The following is a 16964-nucleotide window of genomic DNA, read 5'->3' as shown; positions in this document are numbered from 1 at the left end:
AGTTAACTAATTATTTTTGGACGGGTCAAATGCCCATCTATACTCTAATGTAATGCAATAGATGAAGTACTAAAAATGTAAGTAGATGAAAAGGAATTGATAGATGAAAATGTAGTCTCCGCAATGAGACAGACATACATGTAAATATTCATTTTGATCATTTTTAGTTAAAAATACACATTTTAAGTATGGGTTTGCTACTTACAAAATGTTTTAGCTCATTATTAAAATTTCAGAGATCATGCAGAACTTGAAATAGTTAAGACCTTTCAAATATTTTAAATACTGTAAAGAGTACTGCATATGCTGTACAAACAGTATATCTGATGATAGAATAATTTAGTCTTCTGGTTTGATCTTCTTTTTTAAAGGTTGAGGAACCTAATCTCCTGTTAAAACATATGCAATTTACAAGTTAATCCACATGAACACCAATATCCTATCACTTACGATAGAATTAAACACCTGCCTCCCCTATCCTTCTTTATGACAGGTGAGGATAGGGAGGGTGGAATCATAGAAGATTAGGGTTGGAAGAGACCTCAGGAGGACATCTTGTCCAACCCCCTGCTCAAAGCAGGACCAACACCAACTAAATCATTCCAGCCAGGGCTTTGTCAAGTCAGGCCTTAAAAACCTCTAAGGATGGAGATTCTACCACCTCCCTAGGTACCTATTCCCATGCTTCACCACCCTCCTAGTGAAATAGTGTTTCTTAATATCCAACCGAGACCACCCCCACTGCAACTTGAGACCATTGCTCCTTGTTCTGTCATCTGCCACCACTGAGAACAGCCGAGCTTCATCCTCTTTGGAACCCCCCCCTCTTCAGGTAGTTGAAGCCTGCTTTCAAATCCCCCCTCACTCTTCCCTTCTGCAGACTAAACAAGCCCAGTTCCCTCAGCCTCTCCTCGTAAGACATGTGCCCTAGTCCCCAATCATTTTTGTTGCCCTCCCCTGGACTTTCTCCAATTTGTCCACATCCTTTCTGTAGTGGGGGGCCCAAAACTGGACGCAATACTCCAGATGTGGCCTCACCACTGCAGAATAGAGGGGAAAAATCACTTCCCTTGATCTGCTGGCAGTGCTCCTACTAATGCAGCCCAATATGCCGTTAGCCTTTTTGGCAACAAGGGCACACTGCTAACTCATAGCCAGCTTCTCTATCCACTGTAATCCCCAGGTCCTTTTCTGCAGAAAAATGCATGAGTTATGAGGAGAGGCTGAGGGAGCTGGGATTGTTTAGCCTGCAGAAGAGAAGAATGAGGGGGGATTTGATAGCTGCTTTCAACTACCTGAAAGGGGGTTCCAAAGAGGATGGCTCTAGACTGTTCTCAATGGTAGCAGATGACAGAACGAGGAGTAATGGTCTCAAGTTGCAGTGGGGGAGGTTTAGATTGGATATTAGGAAAAACTTTTTCACTAAGAGGGTGGTGAAACACTGGAATGCGTTACCTAGGGAGGTGGTAGAATCTCCTTCCTTAGAGGTTTTTAAGGTCAGGCTTGACAAAGCCCTGGCTGGGATGATTTAACTGGGAATTGGTCCTGCTTCGAGCAGGGGGTTGGACTAGATGACCTTCTGGGGTCCCTTCCAACCCTGATATTCTATGATTCTATGAGAACTGCTGCTTAGCCAGTTGGTCCCCAGGCTGTAGTGGTACATGGGATTCTTCCGTCCTCAGTGCAGGACTCTGCACTTGTCCTTGTTGAACCTCATCAGATTTATTTTGGCCCAATCCTCCAATTTGTCTTCATCACTCTGGACCCTATCCCAGCCCTCCAGCATATCTACCTCTCCCCCCATCTTAGTGTAATCTTCAGACTTGCTGAGGGTACAATCTATCCCATCATCCAGATCATTAATAGAGATGTTGAACAAAACCGGCCCCAGGACCGACCCCTGGGGTACTCCACTTGCTGAATGAAAAATGATAAAAATGATGGACCAATGTGATGTGCTAAATGCCATTTTGATCACTTTGCTGGACTTTGCTGGTCTCCTCCTCTCATCTCTTTTGCCCGTATAGATTGTAAACTCTTGCATACTTAAGTGCCTACAACTCTTGAGTGCTATTGAACAGTAGTGGATGAGAGAATGCCTCCCATCATTCAATGGCACTCACTTTCTCTGACTTAAGGAGCAAATAGAGAGTAAGATGTTTAAGTGCTGACAGAATGGATGTGTCTGGTCCCTGTTGCCTGTAAGAATGGTAACCAAATGCAGGGCCTCAGAAATGGAGCGTAAAGAGCTATGAATAACGGGAATGTCCTTAGGACTCCATCAAGGGTGCAAGATTATGAGAGGGATTGTGTGTGTAAGTGTAACTCTGATAAATCTGAATTGTGGTAGTGAAGACCCGATCATGTAAGGATGTGACTAAGCATTTTCAGAATTGCACTCTATATGCTTCAATAAGTAACTATTTTTTTCTGAAGCTGATGAAAGGCATTTTTTTCTCCTTCTCCAAATTAATGTTACTTCCAGGCTGAAGGCTATGTGATTGGCAGCTGTATCAAACATATTCCAATTGCAGGACGAGATATAACATACTTCATTCAGCAACTGCTGAGAGAGCGAGAAGTAGGAATTCCTCCTGAGCAATCCTTGGAAACCGCTAAAGCAGTGAAGGTAAAATGAGAATTCATGAATGGCAGAGTTATACCACAATATACATTTATATTAAAATCATATTAAAAATAACTCCCTTCTTAATGATACTCTTTTTCTAAATGAGACTATAAATGTTGATATTTAAATACCTAAAATATAACATAATATTAATATACCAATGTCCGTCTAGAACCATCTTTTCCCCTGAGAGTAACTATTGTAATACTTAACTGGAAACTCTCCTGGTGCTATCTGTAAAATGAAAAGCCATAATTGCTTATCGTTTTTTGATTCACACAATGCACAGTCAACCTGTAGAACTCGTTGCCAGGGGATGTTGTGAAGACCAACACTATAACTATAAATTATTTAGTTTCATGGAGGATAGGTCCACCAGTGGCTATTAGTCAAGATGGTCAGGGATGCAACCCCATGCTCTGACTGCCCCAAAGCCTGTGAAGATGGGACTGGACGACAGGGAATGGATCACTCAATAATTGCCCTCTGACGAATCTGGCGTTGGCCTCAGTCTGAAGTCAAGATACTAATCCAATATGGCGTTTCTTATGTCCTTATGACTTCTTCTGCATAGGTAGCTGTCTTTTTTTTCCTGCAGTACAAATCTGTTATACCTGATCCACTGAAGGATGTTCATCTATGAAATACATTATACATTTAGTACTCCTTTTTCATTACCATAGAATTTGAGGGAAAAATGGAATCAAAACCAACTTGCTCCCAGTGATGCATAGAAATGATTTGTAGAAGCAAAGTTTATTATTTAATTGTACATAGTGTCAGCTGAACTTTTTTTTTTTTTTTGGTACTCTACTATGGAGCTACTTACCAGCTTCCAACTCTTCCCAAGAGCCTGGACCTTTTTTTAAAAGGCCCCTTATTTGTATTATATGTAATTGGGTTCAAACAGCTCCATATTGTAAGTACATACCATCATTTTCCTACTATTTTGGGGAAGATTTCTACAAATGTGTGTATTTAATTTTTCAGGAGCGCTTTAGTTATGTCTGCCCTGATTTAGTAAAAGAATTTAACAAGTATGACACAGATGGTACAAAATGGATTAAACAGTATACCGGAATCAATGCAATCTCAAAGAAAGAATTCACCATTGATGTTGGCTATGAGAGATTCCTGGGGCCGGAGATCTTCTTTCATCCTGAGGTAAATTGGTGTGAATTATAATGGTCTTCAGATTTTTTCAATTCAAGCTGTAGAACAGCAGTTTAAAATTGGTACACTAAAATCTAAATGCATTTGAAAGATGTGAAAACTTGCCTCTCTGTTTATATTTTAAAGTAGATAAATGCTGCTGTAAAAAGCGAGTGAGTTTTACTTCTTGCTATTGGGTAACCTTTCAGTATACAAATTAAAGCACTTGAGCAGACACAAACAGTACAACCCTAGAATGTTTTAAAGAATTGTATTGCTAATATGGGTTATTGGTCCTCTCCTCCTCCTCCTCCTCCTCTTCCCCCCCTACTCCCCCCCCCCCCCGTGGTCGTGCATGGTTCTGTCCAGTCATTTAAAATACCAATTTTAATTTAATTAAAAATTTTCCCCCTCACTTCCAATTCTGTGCCACTAGTCCTGTTTTCAGGGTCATTTTAGAAAAGCGGATAGGAATAACTCTATTTCTTCCTCAGTTCGTTCGTTCTTCTTTCTCTTTCTTTCTGTTGTCATGGCCACTTCCTCATTCTGAGTTAAACTGTGTGCTTCAGTACCGAGCATCTGAGAAGGGTGGGAGGTCTTTGAACTGTTGCAAAAGAATCGTTAAAGTTACAAAAGCAGTACAAGAGAACAATTGGCAAAATGGGGAAAAAAAATCTAATCACTTTTTTCTTTTTAAGTGATTAAGTGGCCATTATAATTAAGATTATTATTAAGTGGCCATTAAAATACTCAGGTTTCTGTTTCCAGTATTAGTTAATGGTTGCACATGTAGTGCAATAAGGTGGCTTGCTTCATTTATTTTCTCCCCTCTTCTGTTTGGTATAAACTGTGCAGCATTTGACTTGACCGTTTTCCATTTGTGAATGTGCGGGAGAGGGGGAAGGGGGGGAAAACCCTCAGAACATCCTTCCTATTACTCCTGCATGTACTAACACTGTTTTTTCAATTAAGGACGTGTCTGGGATTAATCTTGAATTTTCCTTTCTCTCTTTCTATTACATGTTGATCTCAAGTACTCCGACTCCCTACTACTAATGAGCTTTCTTCTCTTTCAAGTTTAATTGTGTTCTTACTTTTCTCACTTTCCTGGGATCCCCTGGGTAACCTGTGTACGCATAGTAGGTCAAGAAAAAGGGTTTTGCTTCTAAAACGCAGAAAAGAATTACTGCTGTTTCAAATTGCACTTTGATTCTTTTTCGAATTAAAAGTACAAGATTGTTTGAAGTATGTTGGTTTAAAATCTTGATGTTAGCTACCTAATGACTGCTGTTTTTTATATCCAATTTGACTTCTGATTTTAGTTTGCTAATCCTGACTTCACACAACCCATTTCAGAAGTAGTAGATGAAGTTATTCAGAATTGTCCGATTGATGTTAGACGTCCTCTGTATAAGGTCAGTAACAGTGAAGCTATTTTAAAATAGTTTTGTTTCAGTGGGGTCCAAACATGTATGTCCTTTACTAGATATAGATGTCATCTTTTTATACAGTTGGTGGTAGATTTTTGATTAAAAGCAAACTGCACTGTCATTGGGTCTAACATACAGAAGAGCACTCAGAGTGAAGAAATTTTCACTAACCCTTTAATTTTAACCAGAATTGCAATTTGAACATTTTAATCTATTTTAATGTTTCGGGACCGTAGTACTGTTTAAAAAAAGGAAAAGGGTTAAAAATGAGGAAAAATTGTGAGGGAAAGAAAAGATGATGGTAGGGATCAAAGGGAATTTTAAACCTTTTTGTAAACAATTTACTTTTCTTAAGAGTAACAGCCCAAATTATGTGTGGTACTTTATCTAACGTTTTAAAATTTAAATAATTTAGAACATTCTGTGTAATAACTTTAAAATGCCATGTCAAATTGGTGACCATAGGTTGAATATCCATGTCCAGGGCTGAATAAATATTGAGGAGCTAACTTTTAGAAGTGACTAGTAATTCTTGATGCCTCAATATTGGGTGCCCACATTGAAACCCTGAAGAGGTCTGATATTCAGTCATGCCAAGTATCCAAGTTCTGAAAAATCAATCCCCGGTAACGTCTCTCCTATAGAGTACCCAAAAATGGAGGCCCCTGAAATCACTAATCAGTCAAAAATTTAGGTCTGAGTCCTTGTAAACAGGAAGCACCCTTAATATAATTATAATAATCAGCATCTGTCTTCACTCTTACGTCAAAGACTAATATCTAACTTTTGATGGTCTTAAAATTACTTAATGACCTATTTCTAATGTATATGCATATTCATTATAGAATATTGTCCTCTCTGGAGGTTCGACCATGTTCAGGGACTTTGGTCGCCGTTTACAACGAGATTTGAAAAGAACTGTTGATGCCCGACTGAAACTCAGTGAGGAACTGAGTGGTGGCAGACTGAAGGTTTGTTTCCTTAGCCAATACATTAAACTAACGTTCATGACTCATGTATATCTCTTTTATTATGCTTTTTTTTACTGAAAATTCTAGGTCTTAAGTAACAAGAAATTACTGCAATGACACTCTTCTGTTTGTATTGTCATTTTGAACTAAAGTTGATTCTTCTTTTATATAAAGATTTTCTAGATTATTTTAACAAGGATTAATATACTGTAATGGGCTCCTGAGAATAATCTCAACACAAGTATTGTGTAATAGAGCGCTATGGTGCTGCTTCCCTTGCTTCACAGCTGGGCTGCCCATCCCTTGCTGCACTCATGAGCTGTAGAAATCTCTGAGTATGTCTACACTGCAATTAGACACCCGCGGCTGGCCGATGCCAGCTGACTTGGGCTTCTGGGGCTCGGGCTAACGGGAGGCTGTTTAACTGCAGAGTAGATGTTAGGACTTGGGCTGCAGACCAAGATCTGGGACCCTCCCATCTTGCAGGTCCTATGTCCCCATGGCACTGTTGCTTTTAATGTCCTAGTGCATCCATTCAATCACGGCTGCCTCAGCACCGATACAGGACTCCATCCCAGACCACCTACCTAGGCCCTTTGTTCTCCCCAACAGTAAATCAATTACTGAAAAATCAAAACACATCAGACTTCCTTATTGCATCACCTTAAATAACACTATTAGTAGTTGCAAACAATAACCTTTCAAAATGATGAAACTTATCTGCAGTGATTGCTTGAAACACTCGCAGAACCACAGCACCTCGCTTCCCTCCAATAAATCTTTCCCTCACACACATCTTATTTCTTCAGGTTACCTACCACACTCGCTAAATTTCAGTCAACTTCATGCACTCACACCCAACACACACGACACACCCAAATATACCCATCATTATCAAACTACATCATACACACTGTTGCCTGCAACACCAATACTCCAGACAGTCAGGAAACATCCATTTCTAACCACTCTAAGTTTGGTGTTACAATTTCTGTTTTGTGTGAATGTAGAGAGGAAGATGTTGCTTTGTAGGTGATCCAATTTAGAAAAAGAAAGCTATGGTTGTAGATTGCGAAGTGATGACACACGTCTGAGATAGGAATTTCATGGTTTTTATTGTGTTTATGTAGGTGGAATCACCACATGACATTTTAAAAATTAACTTTTTAAAAATAGTTTTTATTTGGGAGAATAGTAGGTGTGTGGTAGTTGTGTAAATATAGCGTAGTGCAAATATACATGCTGTGTTTAAGAAATGATTTAATTATGAGCACTAAACTTAGATCTGTAAAGAAAAACGTACACACTCTTGAGTGTTACTAGTAATAGCAAGTTTTAATTGTATTCATTTTGTTTTCCTTTGTAGCCCAAACCTATTGATGTACAAGTCATTACTCATCATATGCAAAGATATGCAGTTTGGTTTGGAGGATCAATGCTGGCTTCCACAGTAAGTTGGTTATAAAACTTAACATGGTTCAGTCATTCTAGGTACACTTTGGAATCCTATTCTGTCCTTGATGCACATTCATAACTCCTATTGATGTGTTTGGGGAGGCGCATATAAACACCTTTGAGTCCAATGAAGACTTTAGAGATTTAAAGGAGCAAATGACAACCAAGTGTCATGAAATGTATCTGTTTATAATAGTTACACGATTCTGAATGAGTATTCTTATCGAATACTATATTTGGCTTTATGGCCAAATGTGAGGTCTGTTGTATGGATTTGTTTAGCAGTAATTCAGAACGAAGTACAGAGTTTCCAAATTCAATAAACCTTTGTTTTCCCAGTTATTATTGAGATTTACGTATAGTTGAAATGCAAGCAGAGCATCTGACTTTTTGTTTTCCTCTTTTCCAGCCCGAGTTCTACCAAGTATGCCACACCAAAAAAGATTATGAAGAGATTGGTCCTAGCATCTGTCGTCACAACCCAGTGTTTGGAGTCATGTCTTAAAACTGACCTCAGAGGGGTCAGGGCTAGGGAAGGGGGGGAAAGAGGGTCTTTCTGATTACTTGTTTGTCTGGATGGCGGCTATTGAAGATAACAAACATGACTTGACAATAAGAAAAAGCCCAAACACAATTAAACAGGAATATTTTAATAAGTGTCTCAATATGCGGATATAGTGGAAAGCCAAAATAATTAAGTGTTTTTCTTTAGATTGAATATTTGAACCTGTGCGTAACAAAACAAAGAAGTGGGTTTTAGTTCTTTCTGTGCCCTGATATTTTGTATATTAAGGAATTATCCAAGATTTGATGGGATTTGACGGTGTGTAGATAGTCAGCTCTCTAATGCTTCAATTGTACTCTTACATGTGTACAACGCAAGAACTTGTTTATATTTCATACTTTTTTATACTTTGAGGAAAAATATCAATTAAAGAAAAACTGTAATATTTGAGGAAAAAATACCAGTGACCACCTTAATGGTAAATTTAAAAAAATATATATATAGGGCACATGAAACTTACTCATGTGACTCTAGTTATTGCAAATTATGACCAGTCTAAGCCCTCGGTTCCAACTTTGCAAGTGCTTTTGGAACGAAGAAGCTAGTATCTTGGGTTAACCGATGCCTGCTAGTGCTTTCTGATTACTCGGTGCATTTTCATTCTATTTCTTGCTTAAAAAAACAAAAGTAAAGACAAGACTGTTGGACCAGTATTGCAGTTCCGTAGTGTCATTTCTAATTAAAAAACAAATAATCTGATTATCAGAAGTGGTATATTTTTAAAGCCTAACACCATTCCAATAAAGGCACACCATTTCTTTTTATATTTGTGTGAGGCTTTGTTGATCACATTGCACGAAGTCTTCATACACTCCTCAGTTGGTTTGCAAGATAGAGATCGCTATGTGCATTGCTCAAACTAAAGTGAAATTTTTAGAACTGAAATTTGTATGGCATCATCTAAATTAATCAGTCTATACATCTCAGTATTTGGTTTTATTCATCTCCATAGCTTATTACTAAATTTTTTTTTTCATTTTAGTTCCTGTGGTGGTTTGCAGGGGACAGCATTGCCTTTTTTTCAATTTTCATAGCTTATGTGCAAAAGTAAAGTGAAGCGCAAGTTTTTTTTATAGTTTCTAGAAAGAAGTTGGATGTATTTAATGTGATCATCTGCAATTGCTGTTAATGTTTGAACACAGAAAATACAGGGAAATCTTTCTAAAGAATGTGCAGCCGGAGATTTTCTGCTGGACTCACAAACTTAGTTAAACCAGTTTACACAGAAGACCACAAGAGGGAGATATTTTACTTGAGTTTTCCCCCCAACTGAAATGAAAAATGGAGACACTAGAAATCAAGGGTAGAGGAAAGAGATGAACGTTTAGATGTGATATCTTTCAGTCACTTGAAAGAGAAGAGAGAGTATGACAAATGAGACCATTCTTTCCAGAAAACGAGGATAAATATGGAAAGGCATTTTTACAACTATTACTAAGACATTTTTTGTGCAGAAGCTAAAAATAAACAGAACCTTGAAGCAAAATAAGAAACTGTTAAACAATCATGATATAAATTTATCTTTATCTTTTTAAATAAAACTCTAGGTGCGATTCCTATTCTCTCCTGACAACTGCTATAATTTCATTGTGCTTTGTTTGTTGGTTAATATCAGTGCAAAAACATTGCACTTGGCTTCTAAGGTAGACTTAGTGGCTGGAGCATAGTACTTGGAGATGGAAGTTTGAGTTCTATTCCAAGCTCTTACATTAACTCAGTGTTTGTCCTTGGGAAAGTCTCTTAACTACTCTGTCAATCTATAAAATTATGGATTATACATCTCATGTATATTATAAGGATTAATGTTCTGCAGCACTTTCAAGAAGTAAAGTGCCCTATGAGTAGGCTTTACCAAATTCATAGCCGTGAAAAATGCGTCATGGACGGTGAAATCTGGTCTCTCCCCATGAAATGTGGTCTTTTGTGTGCTCTTACCCTATACTATACAGACTTCATGGGGGGAGACCAGCATTTCTCTAACTGTGGGTCCTGACCCAAAAGGGAGTTGAAAGGTTATTTTGCGGGAGGGGTCACAGTTTTAAGGTCAGGCTTGACAAAGCCCTGGCTGGGATGATTTAATTGGGGATTGGCCCTGCTTTGAGCAGGGGGTTGGACTAGATGACCTCCTGAGGTCTCTTCCAACCCTGATATTCTATGATTCCATGATATTGCCACTTCTGTGCTGCCTTCAGAGCTGGGCAGCCAGATGGCTGTGGCTGTTGGCCAGGCGCCCAGCTCTGAAGGCAGCGCCCTGTCAGCAGCAATGCAGAAGTAAGAGTAGCAATACCATACCATGCCACCCTTACTTCTGCATTGCTGCTGGTGGTGGCTCTGCCTTCAAAGCTGGGCTCCTGGCCAGCAGCTGCTGCTCTCCAGCTGCCCATCTCTGATGACAGGGCCGTCGCCAGCAGCAGCACAGAAGTAAGGGTAGCAATACCGCAACCCCCTCTACAATAACCTTGTGACCCCAAACTCATTTTGGGTCAGGACCCTTACAATTACAAAACAATGAAATTTCAGATTTAAATATCTGAAATCAGGAAATTTACAATTTTAAAATCCTACGACCATGAAATTGACCATAATGGACTGTGAATTCATAAATAGATAAATTCATGGAGGATAGGTCCATCAATGGCTATTAGCCAGGATGGGCAGGGATAGTGTCCCTAGTCTCTGCCAGAAGCTGGAATTGGGTGATAGGGGGATGGACAACTTGATGATTACCTCTTCTGTTCATTCCCTCTGGGGCATCTGGCATTGGCCACTGTTGGAAGACCAGATACTGGGCTAGATGGACCTTTGGTCTGACCCAGTGTGGCCGTTCTTATGTGAATTTTGGTAGGGCCCTACATATGAGTGCCAAGTGTTCTAGAATTGCATTCTCTACTGCAGCAGCAGGGAAATAGCAAGTTGCACACTTCAGTCAGTCTAGTCTTGAAGGTAAAGCTGTATGTACAGCTATAGTTGTGCTGTTGTCTGGCGGAAAAGTGAAGTTCAGTTGTGCCTGTAGCTTTTGAGGCTTTATTTTACTGTATTTTGCAAACAAGGATGATACTTTACCTGAAACCCATCCAGCCAATAACAGAATACTGTTAAGATGGATATGCTGCCTGAATTGGGTTCAGGAAATAAACTACTGTTGCTTAAATTAATATCTATTTCTTAACACCTCTGCATTGAAAAATAGCAGAAATCCCTCCCCCTGAGAAAAGGAAGAGGCTAACAAGTGGTGTAATGTAGGGGGCCCAACCTGCAGCCTGTACATGACACACCAGAGCAGCATTTCATAAGGTCTGCAACCTGTTTCAACACACTATATTAACAGCCAATTCATTAGTGTTTTGGTGTCAATGTTTGCATCATTTTGGTTTACACAAGAGGGTAAATAGAAACAACCTATGTACAGTATTGTCTGTCTAAATACATACGAAACAAACTGAACTTAAAATATAAATCAGTACAGGTGACTTCAAATTTTATGAAAATATGTAGAATTTGCTTTGCCCACACAAGCTCATTCTTAGGTTTATGTGGCCCTCCTGCGTGATAAGGTTGGGCACCATTGGTCTAATGTGTTCATCAACAAGTGCCTTACACATCGCCTAATACCCAGTGTAGTAAAGTGTGTGTGAGAAATCTGAAATTGCTTTTAAGGTAGGAAATGTAGTGCCAAACACACATTAAATAAAAACTCCATTTTTTGATGGTCTCCCCTACACCACTGTATTAATCACACAGTTGATTTAGGGTATGTAGATAGAAGACCCTTGGTGCAACCATGGCTGGCCTGAGTCAGCTGATTCAGGTTCATGGGGCTCTGGCTGTGGGGCTGTAAAATTGCAGTATTGATGCTCAGACACGGTGCCATCGGATTTTTATTGCAGGTACCCAGACTTCCAGGACAAGCAGGTGCATGAAAGATGGACCCAGATGATTTAAGTGTATTTAACTTAGTGTCCCTATCCATTGTTATCTAGCCATCCCCCCCTCATGTACGTTTAATTGGGTCCTGTGTGGTGTTTAAAGGGCTCACACCATATAACCAACAACTTGGGGTTGATCCTCCTCAGCCTAACCCCTAGGCCTCAGCTCACTTCTAAATCCCCTTGCATGCCCCCTCAACGAGGTGACTGAGGGAACCAATGGGGACCTTAGTCTGTGAAGACTTTAGGACTCCGCTTCTCTTCATGGTCAAAAGGTTCTCCAGCCATAGTCCAGGTCTCATTTATTGCTGGGAGTTGGCCTTTTTAACCTACTTCTACATTGGATGTCGGCCACATGGTGCAGCAGACTGAACATTCCTCTATTCCTGCATGCAATATGTTCCTATTCTTACTCCTTTCAACCTGAGCTGTTCTATGGTGCTGTGAGGAAGGCAAAAACCTTCTGGCAGCTGGTCCGTGTGGCCCAATGTGAAACAATTATTTCCTAGTCCTCAAAACAGGCTATTGGGCAGACCTACAGCATCCTGGACACATCAACATTCCCACCTGTGGGGGAGGAGGAAGCAGCAAGATAGCCCTTGGTCTCGGCTTTAAATTGATAGGGGGAGGAGAGGAAAGGGCTTCTTAATCCTTCCCTGGCTGGCCAATGGGAAGCAGAGGAAACAAATGCACTCTGAGCCAGGAGAGGCCTCTTCACCAGCTTGTCTTAGCATGACCTGTGTCCGCCCTACTGTGGTCCATCCCCCTGTTGGTCTGATCCAACTTTCCCTGCTGAGATGGGGAGGAGCATTTGAATACCAGCAAGAGAGCTGGAGCAGATGAGAATGCAAGTGCAGGAAGAAAAGTCAAAATGGTACTGCAGTTCTTCAGGTGTCTGGGATATGACTCTCCCCGCCATCCTATCAATAGGCTAATGAGCATGCTGGCAGTGTCAACTGGGTGCACCTGCAGAACATACTTTCTTCTTCAAGTAGTGTCCCTATGGGTGCTCCACTTCAGGTGTGTCTAGCAATATCTTGGAGATTTTTGGTAGCAGTGTCCCATTGAGCCTGGGCATGTGCTCTCCCTCCCTCCTGGTCTGGCTCGAGGCTATTTAGCACTACAAGGGCAAATCCTTCTCTACTGCCTTTGGCCTCTGACTGAACTGAGCAGTTGTCCCTTCTTTATCTGTGTCATTAGCATAAGTAGTGTTTGTTTTGTTACCTTTGTTCTCCCTAAAAGTACTCAGGCTAGTATTTTATTTTAGGTTTCAGAGTAGCAGCCGTGTTAATCTTTATCTGGAAAAAGAAAAGGAGGAGTTGTGGCACCTTAGAGAAAAATAAATTTATTTGAGCATAAGCTACAGCTCACTTCGTCGGATGCATGCAGTGGAAAATACAGTGGGGAGATTTTATATACACAGAGAACATGAAACAGTGGGTGTTACCATACACACTGTAACGAGAGTGATCAGGTAAGGTGAGCTATTACCAGAAGGAGAGAGGAAAAAACCTTTTGTAGTGATAATCAAGGTGGGCCATTTCCAGCAGTTGACAAGAACGTGTGAGGAACAGTGGGGAGGGGGGGAATAAACATGGGGAAATAGTTTTACTTTGTGTAATGACACATCCACTCCCAGTCTTTATTCAAGCCTAATGTAATGGTGTCCAGTTTGCAAATTAATTCCAATTCAGCAGTCTCTTGTTGGAGTCTGTTTTCGAAGTTTTTTTTGTTGAAGAATTGCAACTTTTAGGTCTGTAATAGAGTGACCAGAGAGATTGAAGTGTTCTCCGACTGGTTTTTGAATGTTATAATTCCTGACGTCTCATTTGTGTCCATTTATTCTTTTACATAGAGACTGTCCAGTTTGGCCAGTGTACATGGCAGAGGGGCATTGCTGGCACATGATGGCACGTATCGCATTGGTGAATGTGCAGGTGAACGAGCCTCTGATAGTGTGGCTGATGTTATTAGGCCCTGTGATGGTGTCCCCTGAATAGATATGTGGACACAGTTGGCAACGGGCTTTGTTGCAAGGATAGGTTCCTGGGTTAGTAAACACTAAGTGTTACCTGATCACTCTCGTTACAGTGTGTATGATAACACCCATTGTTTCATGTTCTCTGTGTATATAAAATCTCCCCACTGTATTTTCCACTGCATGTGTCCGATGAAGTGAGCTTTAGCTCACGAAAGCTTATGCTCAAATAAATTTGTTAGTCTCTAAGGTGCCACAAGTACTCCTTTTCTTTTCTTTTCTTTTCTTTTCTTTTGGTTTAAAAAGAGAAAAAGGAAAAGAACTTCACTTTCCTTCCCTGTCTGGGGCCATTCCTCCCCTCCCCAGGCATCTAGTAGAGCGGCATAGAGAAACCCTTTGGTACCCAATGCAACAAAACTCCCATCTAGGAAGTGTTCTGCACCTTCCCAACCATTGATACCAACTACAGACACTCATCTGGGGTTCTGGATGAGCCCCTGGTAACACAGGTACTCAGATACTCTGGAGACCTGTGGCCTCAGTACCCAGGGAGAGACGATTACCATACCGTCTCTAAAAAAGTGGCACCAACTTTTTTTTCTGGGCAAAACTCTCCTTTAGGGAGTGCTCTGCCCAACTATCAGTACTGACAATGTACCATGGACCCTCCTCTGTGGTACCAAATGAACCCATGGTACTGCATGAGCTCTGGTACCCTAGAGACCTGATGAATGGGGAAGAACCACAATCCCCATTACTTGGTACCAGGACCCCGGTATCGAGCACATCCCGGCACCCAGAATCGCTCTTAGCACTGGGCTGTATACTGCCAATACCCCAGTCAGTGGCACCCTCACCCACTGACAAATCTGACACTGGGCAGGAGGAGATCATTCCCTGGCCCCTCAAGGTGGCCCACCACCACACTACAAGGGACATCCCCAATTCCATCACGCCAACCGCCTGTGCCTGCCTTCCTCGCTCTCCCTCCCAAGGCCATATTGTAACTCTTTGGGTATATACACACACATGGCGTGACTGTCTCCGGTATCTCTCAGGGAGAGTCCACCAGGTGGTTTGCTACAGCCTGGCACCTGAGCCAGGGCAGGAGAAAGCTTTTTCAGAACAGGAAAGAAGCGGGAAGTGGGCGGGGAGAGAGAGAAAAAACACACCTGAAGAGGAAGCTACCTCTTCAGCATGCTTCTCCTCATCTCTCCCAGATGAGACTGTGCTGCCCACCCTTCATCACTAGGTGAAGATTTAAGAACTTTCTGGATCTTACCAAGAGGGTGGCAGATGAGCTGCAGATTCCCTTACAGGAGGTGGCAGATACACATCACAAGTTGGTGGAAATTCTGCACACTACCTTCTCATCTAGAACTGTCCTTCCAATTAATGAGCTGATTCTAGATCCTACCAAAACCATCTGGCAGGGCCAGCCTCCATCGCACCAACCAGCAACAGAGTGTAAACAAAAACAACCCTACATCTCTCCCCAAAGAGGCAGACTTTGTTTTCAACATCTGCAACCTAACTCCATCATAGTGGATGTGGTTAATGCATGAAGCAAGCAACATAATACCAAGTTAACTCCATATGATCAGGCTTTGCAAGGTGGCGTATTCATCAACAACATTACTGTTTAGAGTCATAAATTACCAAACTGTCATGGCCAAAACAATTTTGTTAAATTTAGGAAACCCAGGATGTTTCTGAAACATTACTGGAAACACAAAAAGAACAGATTCAGACCATTCTTAGAGAAGGTCAGTTAATAGCCAGACCGGTCCTAGAGACACCACTGGATGTAGCTGTTACAGCTGCCCACCCAGTCTCCATGACAGTGGTACTGAGGTGGGTTGTGGGGTTTTTTTGTTGTTGCTGTTCGCTACACCTCTCTAGATTGCCTGAAGAGCTACAGACTTCCAATTTGAAGGGCCAAACTCTTTGTGGAGAAGACAGATTTTCCCTCCACATCCTGAAGGATTCTCGGACCTCACTACACTCCTTAGGAATCTACACTGTGGAACAGAAGAGAAGATATACCTCTCAACCTCACCACAGATCACAATCTTCTCAATACTCACCATCTCTGTACTGTTATGAGCCACAGTGTAAGAGGCGCAGGGCTCAAAAGTGAGAACAGTCTGCACCCCAGTCCATGACCTCTCAAACTGCCTCTTATGAGCACTTTGATGAGCTGGTCAGGGGACTGAACAATGGTACTTTACAGCATCAGCTTCCATCTGTACACCTGTCACGCCACTCAGAAATCACCTTACCTTACTTCACAGCAGTTAGGACCAGCTCTAGAGCAAAGAGATTGATTTCTAGCCCTGAACCTACAGGGTGCCTACTTCCATAGCTCAATACAACCATCGTACAGGAGATTTCCTACTGCTTACCTTTGGGGCAGGATCATTATAGGTACAGACTGCTCCACACAGGGTAGTCTCCAAGGTTCACTTCATTGTAGTGGCATACTAATCCCGGTACAGTGACTGGACTTTATCAGCACCAACCTGGTGCAGTACAAGCAAGAGTGCTCCTCTCACTACCCACATTCACCACCCTGGGACACATCTCCCTAATATGCTGGGGAGCTCACCTACACAACAACAAGGTTCAGGACAAATGGCCTTCCACAGAAATGACCTTCCATATCACTCTTTTGGGGCTAGGGGCTGTCAGGAGTGTCTGTGCACAAACTCTGCTTTTCATCAAAAACAACACACAAAGGTTATGATGGACTTAATGTGACCTGTATGTTTTGTATAAACTGCCAAGGAGCTGCCAGATCGCCCTCCCTCTGCAAGACAGCATTCAAACTTTGGAATTGATGCACCCATCACAATGTG

At 41.3% G+C, this 16964-nt stretch overlaps 1 protein-coding gene across 2 annotated transcripts in view; it reads left to right on the top strand.

Annotated features, from left to right (window-relative positions):
* The window catches only part of ACTR3 (actin related protein 3), a 50980-nt gene extending 42125 nt beyond the window's left edge, over positions 1 to 8855 (top strand). For both annotated transcript variants that reach the window (XM_084642545.1, XM_084642546.1), the window contains exons 7-12: positions 2486 to 2629; positions 3620 to 3793; positions 5104 to 5196; positions 6057 to 6182; positions 7549 to 7632; positions 8047 to 8855. In XM_084642545.1, coding sequence (XP_084498671.1) covers positions 2486 to 2629; positions 3620 to 3793; positions 5104 to 5196; positions 6057 to 6182; positions 7549 to 7632; positions 8047 to 8142 — 717 coding nt within the window. In that variant the 3' untranslated portion in view covers positions 8143 to 8855. The remainder of the gene's footprint in view (positions 1 to 2485; positions 2630 to 3619; positions 3794 to 5103; positions 5197 to 6056; positions 6183 to 7548; positions 7633 to 8046) is intronic.
* The last annotated feature ends 8109 nt before the right edge of the window (positions 8856 to 16964 follow it).

The sequence above is a fragment of the Lepidochelys olivacea genome, assembly GCF_965140295.1.
Source record: "Lepidochelys olivacea isolate rLepOli2 genome assembly, chromosome: 11".
Lineage (NCBI taxonomy): Eukaryota > Metazoa > Chordata > Testudines > Cheloniidae > Lepidochelys > Lepidochelys olivacea.
Note: the sequence above shows the minus strand (reverse complement) of the source record. Positions and strands in the feature narration are given on the sequence as shown.